Genomic DNA, 16,142 nt, shown 5'->3' with positions numbered 1-16,142 from the left:
CTTTGGTGGGAGAATTGGGCTCCGATGATGCCATGTAGTCTTGGTTTCTGTTGCTTGGGTTCCTGCGCTTGCCTCTCGCCATCAGATTATCTCTAGTGTTACTTTCTTCTGCTATTTCTGACCGTGGCTAGACTGTCCTATAAGCCTGTGTGTCAGGAGTGCTGTAGACCTGTTTTCCTGTTTTCTTTCAGCCAGTTATGGGGACAGAGTGTTCTGCTTTCGGGCGTGTAGTTTTTCCTCTCTACAGGTCTTCAGCTGTTCCTGTGGGCCTGTGTCTTGAGTTCACCAGGCAGGCTTCTTGCAGGGGAAAAGTTGGTCCTACCTGTGGTTCCAAGGCTCAAGTTTGCTCGTGGGGTACTGCCCAAGTCCTCTCCGCGGCGGCAGCAACTGGGAAGATCTGCGCCGCTCTTTCCGGGAGCCTCCGTGCACCAGGGTTCCAGATGACGTTTGGTGTTTTCCTCTGGCGTCTGGATGTGCACAGAGTGCAGTCTCTTCTGGTTTTCCAGGCGTGTCTGCCTCTCTGAAGGTTTAGCTCTCCCTCCCACGGGATTTGGGTGCAGAGAACTGTTTATCCGGTCTGTTTCCTTCAGGTTCCGGCGGTGTCTCAGGCGCAGGGGTCCTGCCGCCCCTGGGCCCTCCCCTACGGGAACCCAGAGGCCTTACACAGTTGCCTCTTGGGCCAGGGATGTGGGCAGGGTGGGCAGTGTTGGTGGTCTCCTCCGCTCTGCAGCCTCAGGAGTGCCCACCTGATCAGGCGGTGAGGTCTCTCTCCCACGGGGTTTGGGAGCAGAGAGCTGCTGCGGGCCGGGATCCGCGGGTGTGGGACTTCCGGTAAACACAGGAAGTCGACAAATTTTTAAATTACTTATCACTCACCATATGGCCCAGAAATTTCATCCCTAGCGATTTCCCAGAGAAATAAAAACATTTGTCCACACAAAGACTTGAGATTCACAGAGGTTTACTTATTATTGTTAAAAACTAATGGCAACGCAAATACCTAGCAACAGACAAATGGGTAGAGCAGTAAAAGACCCATCAGGGTACCCACTTTTTGACTGTACTTAAAAAAAAATCTAGAAAGACAGAAGTAATCTACAGAGGTAAAATATAGATTAGTGATTTGCTGGGTAAAAATATTTGGTTTGGCGACTTCCTAGGAAGGGAGATGGGGGAAAGTTTACGGGAATCAAAGGGTTTTTTATCTTTACTATGGTAGCATTTCAGAGTTACACACACACACACACAGACACACACGCACACACACACACACCATCAATTCCGTTGACAACGAGGAAGTTACGCAGATGAATAGATTTTCCCATGATTCATTTGAGCCTCAAAAATCCAACTTGCTTCATGGATGTGAAAAAGTTTTCTATATAGGTTAAAAGGCCAGGTGACATGTCTGGTGCATTATATAAAGTATAAAAGTTTTCTTATATAAAATATAAAAGTTTTCTTATGTTACATTCTCCAGGTCAGAGCCCCTGGATTCACGATGTTTGAAGGTTGTAAAGAAGAAAAATAAAATATAAATAATATAATAATAAATAATATAAATATAACATAAATTAAATCACCACGACCTGAGAGAAACCTTACCAGTTGTGCAGCCAGAACGCTCGAAAACTCACTGTTCATGGCATAGGGAAGTGCGGTCTGCGCTCTCGAGCCATATGTGGTCTGGAACCTCTTCTTCACTTCATTCAAAAAACCGAAGGCCCGAGAACGCTCGAAATCCTACAGAATGAGCAAGATTGTACTCATATTTACAAATTAAACACATACATGTGGGAGGTTGATGACCCTGACCTCTGACCCCTGACCCTGATCCTGGCCCTGACCTAGTCCTAACCCTAGTCCTAACCCTAACCCTAACCATGTTTCGTAGATCAGAAAGCAAAGACTCCAAAAGACAACGAACTTGCCATCAATCAAAGCGCTAGTAAATTAAAAAGCTGAGAGCCGGTCATGGTTTGCATAAGCTCGGCCCTGGGCGTGGCGCCATTAGAAGGTGTGGCCTTGTTGGAGGAAGTGTGTCACTGTTGGGTGGGCATGGAGACCCTCCTCCTAGCTGCCTGCGGGTGCTCAGGCTGTCCCTGGCTTCCTTCAGGTGAAGAACGGAGAACTGACACCGCCTCCTGCACCATCCTGCCTGGAGGCTGCCGTGCTCCCGCCTTGATGATAATGGACTGACTTTTAATCCTTCCAGTCCCTTCAGATAACCGACCTTCCAGTCCCTTCAGATAATCGACCGTGAGAACCGACATCAGGAGACAGTCAATAAATCCAGAAAAGTAAGATAGATTGAGGGCTGGAGAGACGGCTCAGTGGTTACAGGTGCTAGTCGCTCCTTGAGAAGACCCGAGTTTGGTTCCAGCACCCAGGTCCGGCAGCTCACGACTGAAATCACAGCTTAAGAATTTTGCCGCTCAACACACACCATTTGAAGTTCTGTGACAATTTTCATCCACCCCAACGTTTTCGCATCAGTCCTTTCAGATAACGCGGGACTTTGTCGTGAAATCTGTCATTGAAAGTCGTTTCCGCTTCGTTTAAACCAAATCTAGCTAACCTTGCTAGGTCCTCTGCATATACGTTACACTGATTAGCGCTTGGTTTTGTGGACTCCTAAAAATGGGATGCGGGGTGGCTCTCTTCTTTTATTGAAACAAAAATATAAAAAATAAAAGGTCTGAAAACAAAAATAACCACCACGGAGGCCAATTTCAACACACTGTTTGTTGACAGAGGTTCAGAGTGATTGAGCAAAAAGTATCAAAACTGAGCTGAATTATATACATTTTAGTATCAGTGTTTGTCCTAAGATTCTCTTTATAACAAATGCAAAGCAAAGAAAAAAACTGTACTTTTTGTGTCGCTGTTACCCACCCTTCTGTAGAGATGATTGATAATCGGCTACATTCGTACACACAGTGAAACAGCAATAGATCTTCAGGTTACTTACGTCATCCGTGATGCAAAGATACACAATCCTGTCCTGGCAGATGTAGTGAAACAAATAACTGCGGAAGAAAAGACAGAAAACGTATTGTGGTTTTAAGTATCACCTGCTTTAGTTCTAAGTTCTGGCCACGTATAAGCCAGTTCAGTGTGTCAAACTTCACCATAGCGATTACAAATACAATCTGTTTCCATTTCCCCCCTCCTCATGCATTTCTGTCTTTAGTTAAACTCACAGGAATGAATAAAACATGAAAAAAAGTTCTCTTTCTTGAATATAATCATGTGTGCCGACCATTAAAATGTCAGCTAGAAAAGAACAAATGGATTCTTAAGGCCCAGAGGAGAGATGACGTCTTAGAAGGAACACACAATTAAAATTAATTCCCAGGGGGTTGTAGGTTTTTTTTCCCCCTTTCTGGTTTTGTTTAGCTTTTTCCCCCCTGCCAACACCTTTGATAGCGAATTCTCTGTGTTTTTGTCCTGCATTCAAGCATCTGCTTTGAGCAAGCGAATGTGCAGGATGATGAGGATACGGATTGTAAAACCATCAGTTCTTGCTTTTTTGGGATCATAGTATAAGGAGTTACAATGCAGTTCGGCAAATAAGTTGATACGTTGTGGTTTTAAGAATTGGAATTGAGGACTGATAAGGAAATTGAGGGTATTCTATAGTACCCTAGGGGCGTAGAGGAAGCAGGTAAGGACATTTACAAAGGGTAAAGGTGATGTATGATTTGAATCCTAAAGAATAAGTAACAGCCATGCAAGGGGTCGGCCGAGAATATACAAATGTGCAGAATGAGGCACTGTAAGGATGTGGATTTGAAAGAGCACATCATAAATATCAGAAAGCAAAATCGGTTCGCATGAAGAAAGTTCAGAACATACGGAAAAAAGTAATTGCCTGGACAGATGCCAGCGGGAAAGGAAGTAGAGACTGTATTATACAAAATTTGATAAACTGCCTTGAGAAAAATGAAAAGATTCAAAACGGTTTTGCCTGGGGCAGGGAGTGTTATTCTATTATAATATCCAAAATCAGTATGGAATCAATCCATACCCCACCACCTGAGCTCCAGTGCTACATATGCTTCTGTCTATCATACTTAATATTTTAAAAACTTGTTTTGTCTCCCTGAACAGAATTTTAAAAGCAGGTATGGTAACCATACTCCAATAAAAGGTAAGAACTGTTACAAATATTATGAAGAGACAAAAAAATTAACACTGAGTAATAAACTTTTTACGTATGGATGCAAAACAAATCAAGGACTGGAATAGTAGAAGACAAAGCCATCAAAGAGAAAAATGGAGATATAAGAGGAAGGACGGGCTGACAAACGTGTAGAAGACAGGTAAATATTTGGTGAGGAAGTGAAATATAATCCTTAAGTTTTAGGTTTAGCTGGCCGGGTGTCCAGTGAAAATATCCCATATATACGATGTGGATGTTTTTATTTTGCTATACAGAAGTAAAAGTCATCTTGAGATAACAAATGTAATTATGTGATTGAAATCAGGGTGGAAATCTAAAAAGAAAAAATGTCAGTGATTAAACCCCATCTGACAAACACAGGAGGGGCAGGTGAAGACTTAGAGATCACACTTATGTGAATCCAATTATATAATGTATATCCCTCGTATATTTTCTTCTACTAAAACATGTATTGTGCTTATATTTCCTAGCTTCCCTTGTAGCTAGATACAGGTGTGTTACTAAATTTTGGTTCTAATAACACCAGTGGAAGAAATATTCCCTTCTTCGCTCTGAAAGAATTCCATGTTTCCCCTAGCATTTTCCTAGGCACTGATTAGCAACGCATACATTATAAGCATGAAGTGTTTTGAATAAACTAGAAATCTGTACTCACAAGACAGATTATCTAAGCTCTATCACAATCTCTGGGCCCCTAAATCTAAACTGTTAAGGTGTAGATATAAAACCGTTTACATTCCCAAAGATGACAACATATCCTCTGACATTTATAGCAGTCTGGTAGGAATGATCAGGAGTTTCTCTGAGAAAGTAGAATTACCAACTACACCCCATTCCAAATGGCCGTGAAGTATCTGGTCACCAATAATAAGAAATGATTTCTACGTTTCTTGTTATTTTCTTTTTAAAATAAAAGTTTGTAACTCTCATCCTAGTGACCCTGTTCTCATTCTTGGTAGGAGGATGACAACAGGAAAAACAGATGACTTGTTCTGTTTCATTCTTTGTTGTTGTTTTTACGGTCACCAGGCCATAGGACTCCTGGACCAAAGGACTGTACATCACCCAGGAACTATCGACACACAGCAAAACATAGCAACCAGGTGAGTCTTCAGAGTTGGGTATGTTTAATATTTGAGAAGGAAAGTTCATCTGGGTTTTTTGACAGCCAGAGAAGTAAAATGGAGGACTTAAAGGAATCCTCTGCTATAATAAATTCTTCCAGAGTAAGAGCTTTACTTCAGCCTAAGACCACACAGCCAAAGATGGCAGATGGTTCCTAGCCTCCCTTCTAACTAGCTTGGCTACGTGACTATAAGATGAGGAGGGAAAAAAAAAAAAAAAAAAAACGAGAGCAGAAACTTGAAACAGTAAAAAGCAAGGAAACTTCAGATCTGTGCCTTTAGAAACACTGGAAAAATCACGGGGCCATGATAACAATAAGAGAAACTGTTTCTGGCAAAAGTTGGAAGGCGTCGATGGCAGAGCCAACGCAGTAGCTCTGGACCCCTCGTCCCTGGCTGTTTCACATACATTAATTTTATATTTCAGTGTCTTCTCACGGTAGCTTTAACTAAGGTGTGAAAGGGCTTAACTCTGAAAAGCAATAAGGATCCCCTGACATAAGAAGTAATGATGTGGAGATTAAGTATGGAAATATTTTAAGCATCAGCATGGAGAGTTAAGGTATTTTTAACACCATTACTAGGCTTTCCCACTATTAGCATCTGAAGCTCTGGAACCTTGGACTTACACTTTCCTGGATTTACACTCACAGCTGCTGCTCACGATTATTGGTGAGTTGGATGACGGAGTGCAAATCACCCACAAATTCCTTTACTGTGTGGAGACTGCCCATAAATCCTGTGACTCTAGAGAACCCTAACTTATATAGTCATTCAGGAATCACATTGCAATAATAAAATACCTTTATAATTTTATATAAGTCTAGAAAGTTAATATCATCATCATCACCACCACCATCATCACTATTATTATTATCTTCTCTTTACAGTCCAGTCATTCCCCCTACTAGTCTGCCTTCCAAAATGTCCCCATGCCATTACTCCTCCACTGTATCCAAGATGTCCCCAACCTCCACCCACCCCACCAGACTTTATAATTTTATATCACAAGTCAAGAAAGTCATTATTATTATTAATTTTTACAATCCGGTCATTATTGATTATCTGCATTTCTTCTTATGTCAGTTTCACCAGCTAGAGTGCCTATTGATAGCTAAATACTGTATTAATATTTACTAAATGAATGAAAGGAGTTATCATCTGTATTGTTTCACACATCTTAGAAAAGCAATTTTTATAGCTAGCATTTCCATATCTTTCTTGAATATATCATTTCAAGTGACAGAATAAAATAATAAATAAATAAATAAATAGAATAATAATCGTAAGTTAAATTGGTAACAAAACCAGACTTTTTATTGTTTTGAGATAGCGTTTCATTCTGTGGTTTAGGCTGGCCTTGAACTCATAGTGGGATCTAGCAGTAGGACTAGAGACATGAGCCACCATGCCTGGCCTAAAACTAGACATTTCTCAAGCTAGTCAAGTTACCATTTTTGTCAAATGAATCTACCTAGAATCTTGTTTTCTACTGTTTTGACCACAATAAAATTCATTCCTTCCCACAACCTCATGCAGGTCAGAACTCACTTGCCATGAGAGTAAGTTAGTTTATTATTTTCAGAAGGTATCTTAGCCAGAATCTGCTCTGTCACCTCCAGGAAGTTTCCTCCACACCAAGCATGTTTGGCAAGAATAGTGGTTCCCCTGGCAACAACGGCAAAAAGAATGGCCATGACTTCAATCTATTAAGAGTAAAAAAAAAGGACACAGATTTAGAATATTACTCAGGCACGAATTTTTTTTTAAATTTTTAATTGTTTTTTAATTGTGTATTTCTTATTTACATCTCAAATGTTATTCCCTTTCCCAGTTTCCTGTCCATAAGCTCCCTAATCCCTCTCCCTCCCCATTTATAAGGCTGTTCCCCTCCCTATCCCCCCTCCTGAACACCTCTCCCCACTCATGTATCTACATCCATCTAGAGAAAGCACTGAACAAAAATCATTATAGCACAGAAATTAATGCAAACTTAATAGGAAGTGGGGCACAGCTCGGTGGTATAAAGTATGCTTCCTGCACTTGTAGACCCGAGTTTCGACCTCTTAAATGAGGAGAAAAGTGAATGACCTTCTACAAGTTTGTGACTTAAACTGCTTCTAGTTACAAATTAATGTGCACATGGGCTGTATTTACAGATTATATAGCAGAAACCAATGCTCTTTCAAAAGCAATGATCATATATAGCAAAGCGGCTTAGAGATGCCACCACAGTTTGATGAAATAATTTCAACCTGAAAACTTATCCTAGGGAAATAATTCAGCAGAGACTAGACTCCGGATTCACAGAGATCACTGTTAACAATCACATTGACTCATATTTATTAAGCACTCACCTTGTAACAGATACTAGTTTAAGTATTTAAAAAAAAACCCAGAGGCACTGACTCCTTAACTATTTTACACAAGATTACAGAGCTAGAACGATACAGTCATTTAAACCCAGACAGTGTGATTCTAGAACCCACATGACGGTACAGAACTAATAATATGAATATTATATGATCTATGCCTATATGATAATTACTTTTAATATAAAAGCAACCAAATGAAATTCACCCAAACCTTCCAAAAGAGCGATTTATAATTCATGTTAGAATCTTCATAAACAGAAATATTATCAAACAAAAGGGCATGAGTTCAAAATTACTTTCCTGATATTTGGATAGGAATATGCTGATTTTTCTTCGTATAACAAGCCACATTTCCCTGCTTCACGGTGTAAGCTATGGAAATTAACAAATCAACTCTTCAGTGTAATATAACTTAACATGTTCATTTCACCAAGTAAATCAATGGTTCTCAAACTATAGCAAGACTGGTTTGTATTGGGTAGTGTAATCTCTTAAAATACAATTTTTAAACCAGAGGTCAGGTTCTGAAAATTATAGTTGAATAATCTGGCCTGGAGAAGCCTAGAAAAAAAACTTAATTCACTTAACCATTCTTCATTACACAAAGTAGAAGGTGGTGAAGTGCTTGGGGTTGGGTAGTCTGCTGCATCCCGACTGCAATCTCTGTGGAAGAGCAAAAGCTGGTCTTCTAGTAGGATCTCTCCTTCATTCCTACTGCCTCAATAAATCTGTTCTCTAGGGTTATGTCTTCAGTAGTCTTTGTTTTCCCCCTGACTCCTCTATACATAGAAAGTTGGTTTCCAAACCAACATTTCATAATTTTTATCTCCCTTGACCCAAAAGCCCCCCTTGATCATGTATTATTGTGCTGTCGTCATATGTCTATATGTTATCTTTGCTTCTCTACCTCCTTTTATATTACTACACTTTGGCTTCTGATCTTAACAATTCAGAATACAATGCTTCCTCAAATCACCGACAGCCAAAGAAGCCAAATTAGTCAAATTAATTAATTAAGCCAAAGAAGTTAAATTATACTACATTGAAGAGTTGATTTGTTAATTTCTATAGCTTAAACCATGAAGAAGGGAAATCTGGCTTGTTATGGGGAAAAATAAATAAGAAATGAATAAATAATAGTCATGTTTCTATTATCACCTTACTTTGTCTCTCAAGAATCATCAACGCGCTAATTCTTGTTCTTTAAATATTCCCATGTAGTTGGCTTCTTTGGCTTTCTCCTTGATGACTTTTTCTCTCCTACCTCATCAGTAAATATTGGATTCCCCAGGGGACTGATTCTATGCCCGTTTAGCACAGATGAGCATATGTGGACTTGACATTTAAAATATAATTCGTAAAAGATACACTGCATATAAAAGAATAGGATTAATGATAAAATCCAAGACACAACCAACAATTGAGGGGAAGATAAAAGAGTAAAGACACCAATAAAACTCCAGAGGACCAAGAGGTCAAAGGGGAACAGGTGTTAGCAGTTGGAAGTGCTAGCTCACAAAGAATGACTAGAAAATCGTGACTTCAATTTTATAAGGAATTGCCTACGGTGAAAGAGACATAGAGTAAAACAGGCAAGAGCAAAGAGAGATGCAAAGATAAGAATTCAATTGGTACCTAGATGAGAAAGTAATGGCTTTGGTCACTCTGAAACTTCAAGAAGAAAACCAAGCTTTGCAGCAATATAAAAAAGATTGCTTTCATCAGATGTAACTTTATTATGAGCCAAGGGCTTGAGGTAACTGTTTAAAATGCCTAAGTAATCCTAAATTGTGTTTAAAAGTAGGATAATTTGCTCTCTTTAAGTACTGTTACTATTCCATGCTGTGCTGGTCAGACTCGATGTTCTTTGTGTACAAAGAACAGTGGATTCAAACCAGAAGGAAGAGACTCCATGTGAGAAATCTTGAGATGATGTCACACAAAGGATGATTTGGGGAAAAACAGTTAAGAAAAAGAGAAGAAAGGGGAATGTGAAATAGTTTTTAAGTTTATAGAAAGTATATATGTACTGGAGCAGAGAACACTATTCAGAGTAAAACTGGGTACAGCGGATAAAAGTTACAGAAAAGTAGTGCTCGTTTCCCCCCCTCAATAAGTAGTTCCTAATTAAAATCTGTACTGCTAAATATTGCATCTATACTAACACAAGTCTGATTTTCTTTCCAGATATTACTAATAGGAATGTTTTTACTTCCAGTTCCTGCCAGAGCCGAGAGCTGAAAGCCAGTCTCCAGGAGCACCGACAGACCTGAGAGTAGAGATTAGACCAACTCTTCTGCTCCAAGTGACCTGCCTTAGGACACAGAAACCCGGGAGCAGTCTGGGACAGGGCCCTTCCAGTTTCTGGATGTGTCTGGGGCTGAACCACTCCCACAGCTCTCTGTACCCAAATCCCGTAGGGGACAGAGCTGGACTCTTGGAAGTGGGGACCATCCTGAGAGCTCAGAGGAGACAACCATGTTCCTGACCCAAGAGGAACCCGCCTAGTGTCCTCTGTGCTCACTGGGCACAGGAACCTAGGAGCAGTCGGGAGCAGTACCCTTCTGGTTCCTGCCAGAGCCAAGAGCTGAAAGCCAGTCTCCAGGAGCACTGAAACACCTGAGAGCAGAGGTAAGACCAACCCTTCTGTTCCAAGCAACCCAACTGGAGGCCTCAGGACCCACAAACCTGTAAGCAGCTCACTGTTTCCAGCTGAAAGCAAACAGGTCTACAGGAGTGCTGACACCCAGGCCTACATGAGGGTCAAACCTCTGTCAGAGAAAGCAAGACAAGCCAACACCAAGCGACAACCTGATGGCGAGAGGCAAACGCAGGAACCTAAGCAACAGAAACCAATGCCCTAATCAATAACTTGATCAAGGAAGAAATAAGGAAAGAAATTAAAGACTTCTTAGAATTTAATGAAAATGAAGGCACAACATACCCAAATGTATGGGACACAATGAAAGCTGTGCTAAGAGGAAAACTCATAGCTCTGAGTGCCTGCAGAAAGAAACAGGAGACAGCATATGTCAGCAGCTTGACAGCACACCTAAAAGTCCTAGAACAAAAAGAAGCAAATACACCCAGGAGGAGTAGAAGGCAGGAAATAATCAAACTCAGAGCTGAAGTCAACCAAGTAGAAACAAAAAGGACCATACAAAGAATCAACAAAACCATAACCACTCTACTCCAGTAGGGCCACATCTTAACAGGCATCAGAAGCCAGGACTTCAATATAACTTTATGGAGGACACAATTAACAGGACTCACTGTTCCTTTTAAATCATTCCTAATCTCCCCTTTTCACATAATTCACATCCCTTCTACATGTAAAACCAGCTACCTTGTCTTTTTTCTCACTGATATTAGAGACTCATCCTTATAGCTATGAGGCAATCGACTATGGTTTTTGGATTTAGAGAAAACTGTTGTAGTTGGATGTAGTTGTGTACACTTGTGATACTAACACTTGGGAAGCAGAGGCAGGAATATCAAGAGTTCAGGGTGAGTCTTGGCAGTAAAGTGATTTCAAGCTCAGCCTGGATAGGATGGCCAAAGCAGTGGACAATGGAGATATGAAACTCAGGAAGAGAGGACGCCTACTAAGGGAATCATAACACAAAGGGAGGCAGACTTTAAAACATGCAATGAAGTATAAAGAATGAATAATATATGAATAATCACAATTGATCAAATTAGATAAGACATATGATTCTAAAAGAAAGGAATGAGTAGGTACCAATCTGTCAGCATTTTCCTCAGTATATTGTTAACATTTCTCCTTAAAAGAGGTTAAACTTTGCTTTACTCTTAGCCTCCCAATTCTCAGCACGATACCTGACAAGGAATATTTATTGAACAGTTAAGTGAACACTGGGTGCACTGAAAATACTGTAACTGGGAGATAACTTTATATTATACAGAACCTGTTAAAAGGAGTATGTATGTATGTATGTATGTATGTATTTATTTATTTATTTTTATTAACTTGAGTATTTATTTACATTTCGATTGTTATTCCCTTTCCCGGTTTCCGAGCCAACATCCCCCTAACCCCTCCCCTTCCCTATGGGTGTTCCCCTCCCCATCCTCCCCCCATTACTGCCCTCCCCCCAACAATCATGTTCACTGGGGGTTCAGTCTTGGCAGGACCAAGGGCTTCCCCTTCCACTGGTGCTCTTATTAGGCTATTCATTGCTACCTATGAGGTTGGAGCCCAGGGTCAGTCCATGTATAGTCTTTGGGTAGTGGCTTAGTCCCTGGAAGCTCTGGTTGGTTGGCATTGTTGTTCATATGGGGTCTCAAGTTCCTTCAAGCTCTTCCAGTCCTTTCTCTGATTCCTTCAACGGGGGTCCCGTTCTCAGTTCAGTGGTTTGCTGCTGGCATTCGCCTATGTATTTGCTGTATTCTGGCTGTGTCTCTGAGTATTTATTTTTAATATCAAACTCTCTCTTTAATTCAGGTAACATAGTTCATTGATAGTTATTCAATCGCCAACTCTTTACTCTGAGACTGTGGTGGTTTGTATATACTTGGGCTGGGGAGTGGCACTATTAGAAGGTGTGGCCTTGTTGGAGGAAGTGTGTCACTGTGGGTGTGGGCTTTAATACCCTCATTCTAGCTGCCTGGAAGTCAGTCTTCTCCTGCTTGCCTTTGGAACAAGATGTAGACCTCTCAGCTTCTCCTGCACGGTGCCTGCCTGGATGCTGCCATGTTCCCGCCTTGATGATAATGAACTGAACCTCTGAACCTGTAAGCCAGCCCCAATTAAATGTTGTCTTCTAAGAGGTGCCTTGGTCATGGTGTCTGTTCACAGCAGTAAAAGCCAGAGACAGAGAGACTCAGCAGGAAATAAGTCAATGGCAAATAAACCACATATTGTGATGCAATAACCTTAGAACTGATAGCAAGCCAGACAATTTGAAAGGAGGGAGAATGTTTATGAAAAGTGTGGCTATCAACTAAGATTACTCTTGTTGCTATCACAAGTGTTGTTCCTGAAAAATGATCTGAAGTCCAACTATATCTCTCTCACTTGGTCAGGATAGGATTTTTTTTCTGTAAAACCTTCTAAGTTTTGCTTTTACCAACACACACCACCATATTGATGTATTATTCCTATTTATCCCAGTTCCCCAAACATGTAAGTTCCTATACTAGTCACCTCCTTGTTTGCTACCAATGTATTCCATGCACTTAAGGGAGCGCCCAGTATGGATTCATTCTTTAATAAATACATGTTAAGTCCATGGCTTCCAGACGTAGTTATTCAAAGGGAAAGAAATTTTCCAAAGGGAATGGTGATACAAATCAGAGTATAAAATCCAAAGGAAAAAACTTGATAATTCATTGGTTATGAGAGTCAGAGCCATATTAGCCAAAGAGCCAAGATCACGATCAACTTGGTAAATATTGGCCATCAAGGAAAAAAACCCAGTAACATGCTCAGACAATAGGTTTGAGTGGAGATCCCTCTAGGATAGATTTTTTTAAAAATAATCCTCAAAATACTAAAGACACAGAAAATATTTATAGAAAAATTGATGACTTTTGAAAAATAATCCTGAAAATATAAAGACACAGAAAATATTTATAGAAAAATTGATTTTTGGAAGATAATCCTGAATATATATTTGTTAAGGTTGTAAGGTGGGGGGCATAGGAACTCACAATGAAGCACCAACAAGCAAAGGGAAAACATGAAGCAGGAAGTGATATCGGTGAACATGGGTGACAAGAGGTTTTTTTTTTTGTTGTTGTTGTTGTTGTTTTTTTTTTTTTTTTTTTTTTTTGGCTATAGAAGTCTGCAGAACGCAAACGAGAGAAACAACATCTTTGCACCCTGTGATGACAACTTAAAGGACACGCTGTGACACCAACCCGAGACTCCACAGCAGTGTGAAAACACACTTTGCCCAAACTGGATCTGCTCGAAAATTAGACACCAGAGAAACCAAAGCCACCCGTATCCCACCTTAGCCTCCCTCCCTCTCATCCCATTCCAGTTACCTGGCCGGGTACCCCCTAGCGGGCACTCGCGCTCCGGACTGATGGGCGCGGGTCCCCCCAGGGTCGTCCACTGCCTGAAACAAGAGATGGACGGGACCCGAGGCTGCAAGCTTCCGGGTAAAGCGCCCCGCCTACGCGTGGCCTCCTGGGAACATGAGCTCTCCTCCAATGGGAGCAGAGTAGAGGTCGGGATCCGAGGCGTTCCCACCCCCCGCACTTCCCAGGACCCGCACTGAACGCTGGGAGTTGTAGTTCTGAGTGTAATGGCGCCGCGTCTGAATTAGGTCGTATCAACAACTCATATACAACATTGAACGCTGTACTGTGATCCCAGGAAACGAGAAGATGCAAGACAACACAAGCAGTGTGTGTGTGTGTGTGTGTGTGTGTGTGTGTGTGTGTGTGTGTGTTTGTGTGTGTGAATGTGTGTGTCTCTGTGTGTGTTTGAGTGTATGTGTTTGTGTGTGAGTGTATGTGAGTGTGTGTGTCTGTCTGTGTGTGAGTGTATGTGAATGTGTGTGTGTCTGTGCATGTGTGTCTGTGTGTGTGAATGTGTGTGTTTGTGAGTGAGTGTGTGTGTCTGTGTGTGTATGTGTTTGTGTCTGTGTGTCTCTGTGTGTCTGTCTGTATGTGAATGTGTGTGTTTGTGAGTGTGTGTCTGTGTGTATGTGTTTGTGTCTGTGTCTGTGTTTCTGTGTGTGTGTGAATGTGTGTGTTTGTGAGTGTGTGTGCTGTGTGTATGTTTGTGTCTGTGTATGTGTCTGTGTGTGTCTGTGTGTGTGTCTGTGTGTAACTCTGAAATGCTACCATAGTCAAGATAAAAAACCTTCCCGTTACTGTAAACTTCACTGTGTGCCTCACCAATCATTTCTCCCATGCTTTGGCAGCAAAAATAACAGCAGCGGCAGCAACAACACTCAGCGGCAGCTACTTTTGTGTGACCTGTGTCTGCTGGGCTCTCTGCCCCCAACCCCCAGCCCAGCAAACTCTGCCTCCTGACTCTGTGTTACCAACCCTGGAGTTTTCTCTTACTTAAAACATTCCAAAGTCTCCTTTCCAACTCCACACCTCCAACCTCCTCGCCACACACAAACTCGAGAGGCCGTTCTCCAGCTTCACCATTTCATACAGAATCCTCACAAGGTTGCTACAGAAAGTACTGTACAGCCATTGCTGCATCCGCAAGGTTTGCCTCCCGCATCGCCGCCGCCTCATTTCCTTCTGCAGTTTTCACATTGCACAGACCCTTGCCCTGCACTTTTTTCTTATTCTTCTCAAACTTCTTGGTTACATCAGCCATCCCCACGGTAAGGTTGTCACCCACAGGTTGATGATTCTCATGGATTTAGGAAGCCCAGACAATACTCTTGAGGCCTGGTGTTAACTGGATAGCTTCGGTATCTAAATCTTAATCTACAATTTGAATCACAATCTACCTAATGGATTTCTTTCTCCGTTCCATAGCCTGTTTGTATCACTAAGTAACACATCCGATCTGCTGACCGCTCCACAACGCTAGGTGTGCTTTCGGATACGCGTTTCCTCAAAGCTCATAGCCACACAATGAGTAATCTATTTTCTGACTACTGAATGCTTCATTTCACACAGCTTCAGCTTCCTCATCCCTTTCCAAGGGTTTTCAAACAGCTCTGTTGTTCGTCTTTTCTTTACCCTTTTTCTTCATGCACTGACATAATTTAACTTAAAGCTTAGATTCTCGAAGGCAATACCTGAGTTTTGTGCCTCATGTGCTAGAGAGGCTCGAGTGACATTTTGCAATTTAATGAATGGAAACATATACTTAATGCATCAGCTTTATTTTTCTTCCCTAAGATGGAGAAGAAGCAAAAGTAGGAGAACCACAAAGAAAGAAGAATCTTTATCTCCATTGGATAAAAAAAACCATGAACTTTTTATTTCATAGTTTCTATGGGGTTTCTGTTTGTTTTTCTTTTCTTTTATTGGATATTTTTCTTTACTTACATTTCAAATGTTATCCCCTTTCCAGGTTTCCTCTCCAGAAATCCCCGATCCCATCTCCCCACCCGCTGCCTCCCTGAGGGTACTCCACTCACCCACCTACCGGCTCCCTCCCACCTCCCCGTCCTGACATTCCCTTATACTGGGGCATGGAGCCTTCATAAGACCAAGGGCCTCTCCTCCCCTTGATGCCCCACAAGGCCCATCCTCTGCAACACATGCTGCGGGAGCCATGGGTCCCTCCACCTGTGCTCTTTGGGTAGTGGTTTAGTCCCTGGGAGCTCTGGGGGATCTGGTTGGTTGATATTGTTCTTCCTATGGAGTTGCAAACCCCCGAAGTTACCTCAGTCCTTTCTCTAACTCCTCCATTGGGGACTCCATTCTCAGCCCAACGGTTGGCTGTCAGAATCCGCCTTTGTATTGGTCAGGCTTTGGCAGAGCCTCTCAGGGGACAGCTATATCAGG

At 41.6% G+C, this 16,142-nt stretch overlaps 1 protein-coding gene across 1 annotated transcript in view; it reads right to left on the bottom strand.

The window, feature by feature from the left end:
• Nucleotides 1-13,846, bottom strand: part of Vamp7 (vesicle-associated membrane protein 7) — a 35,054-nt gene extending 21,208 nt beyond the window's left edge. Inside the window, 4 exon segments of the mRNA NM_053531.3 lie at nt 1,606-1,743; nt 2,972-3,029; nt 6,862-7,016; nt 13,698-13,846. Of these exon segments, the coding sequence (NP_445983.1) occupies nt 1,606-1,743; nt 2,972-3,029; nt 6,862-7,007 (342 nt within the window). The 5' untranslated portion in view covers nt 7,008-7,016; nt 13,698-13,846.
• Between the last annotated feature and the right edge of the window lie 2,296 nt (nt 13,847-16,142).

This window comes from Rattus norvegicus, chromosome 12 (genome assembly GCF_021556685.1).
Source record: "Rattus norvegicus strain SHRSP/BbbUtx chromosome 12, alternate assembly SHRSP_T2T, whole genome shotgun sequence".
NCBI classification, from domain to species: domain Eukaryota; kingdom Metazoa; phylum Chordata; class Mammalia; order Rodentia; family Muridae; genus Rattus; species Rattus norvegicus.
The sequence above is the reverse complement of the archived record's forward strand: the minus strand, read 5'-3'. Positions and strand labels throughout refer to the sequence as shown.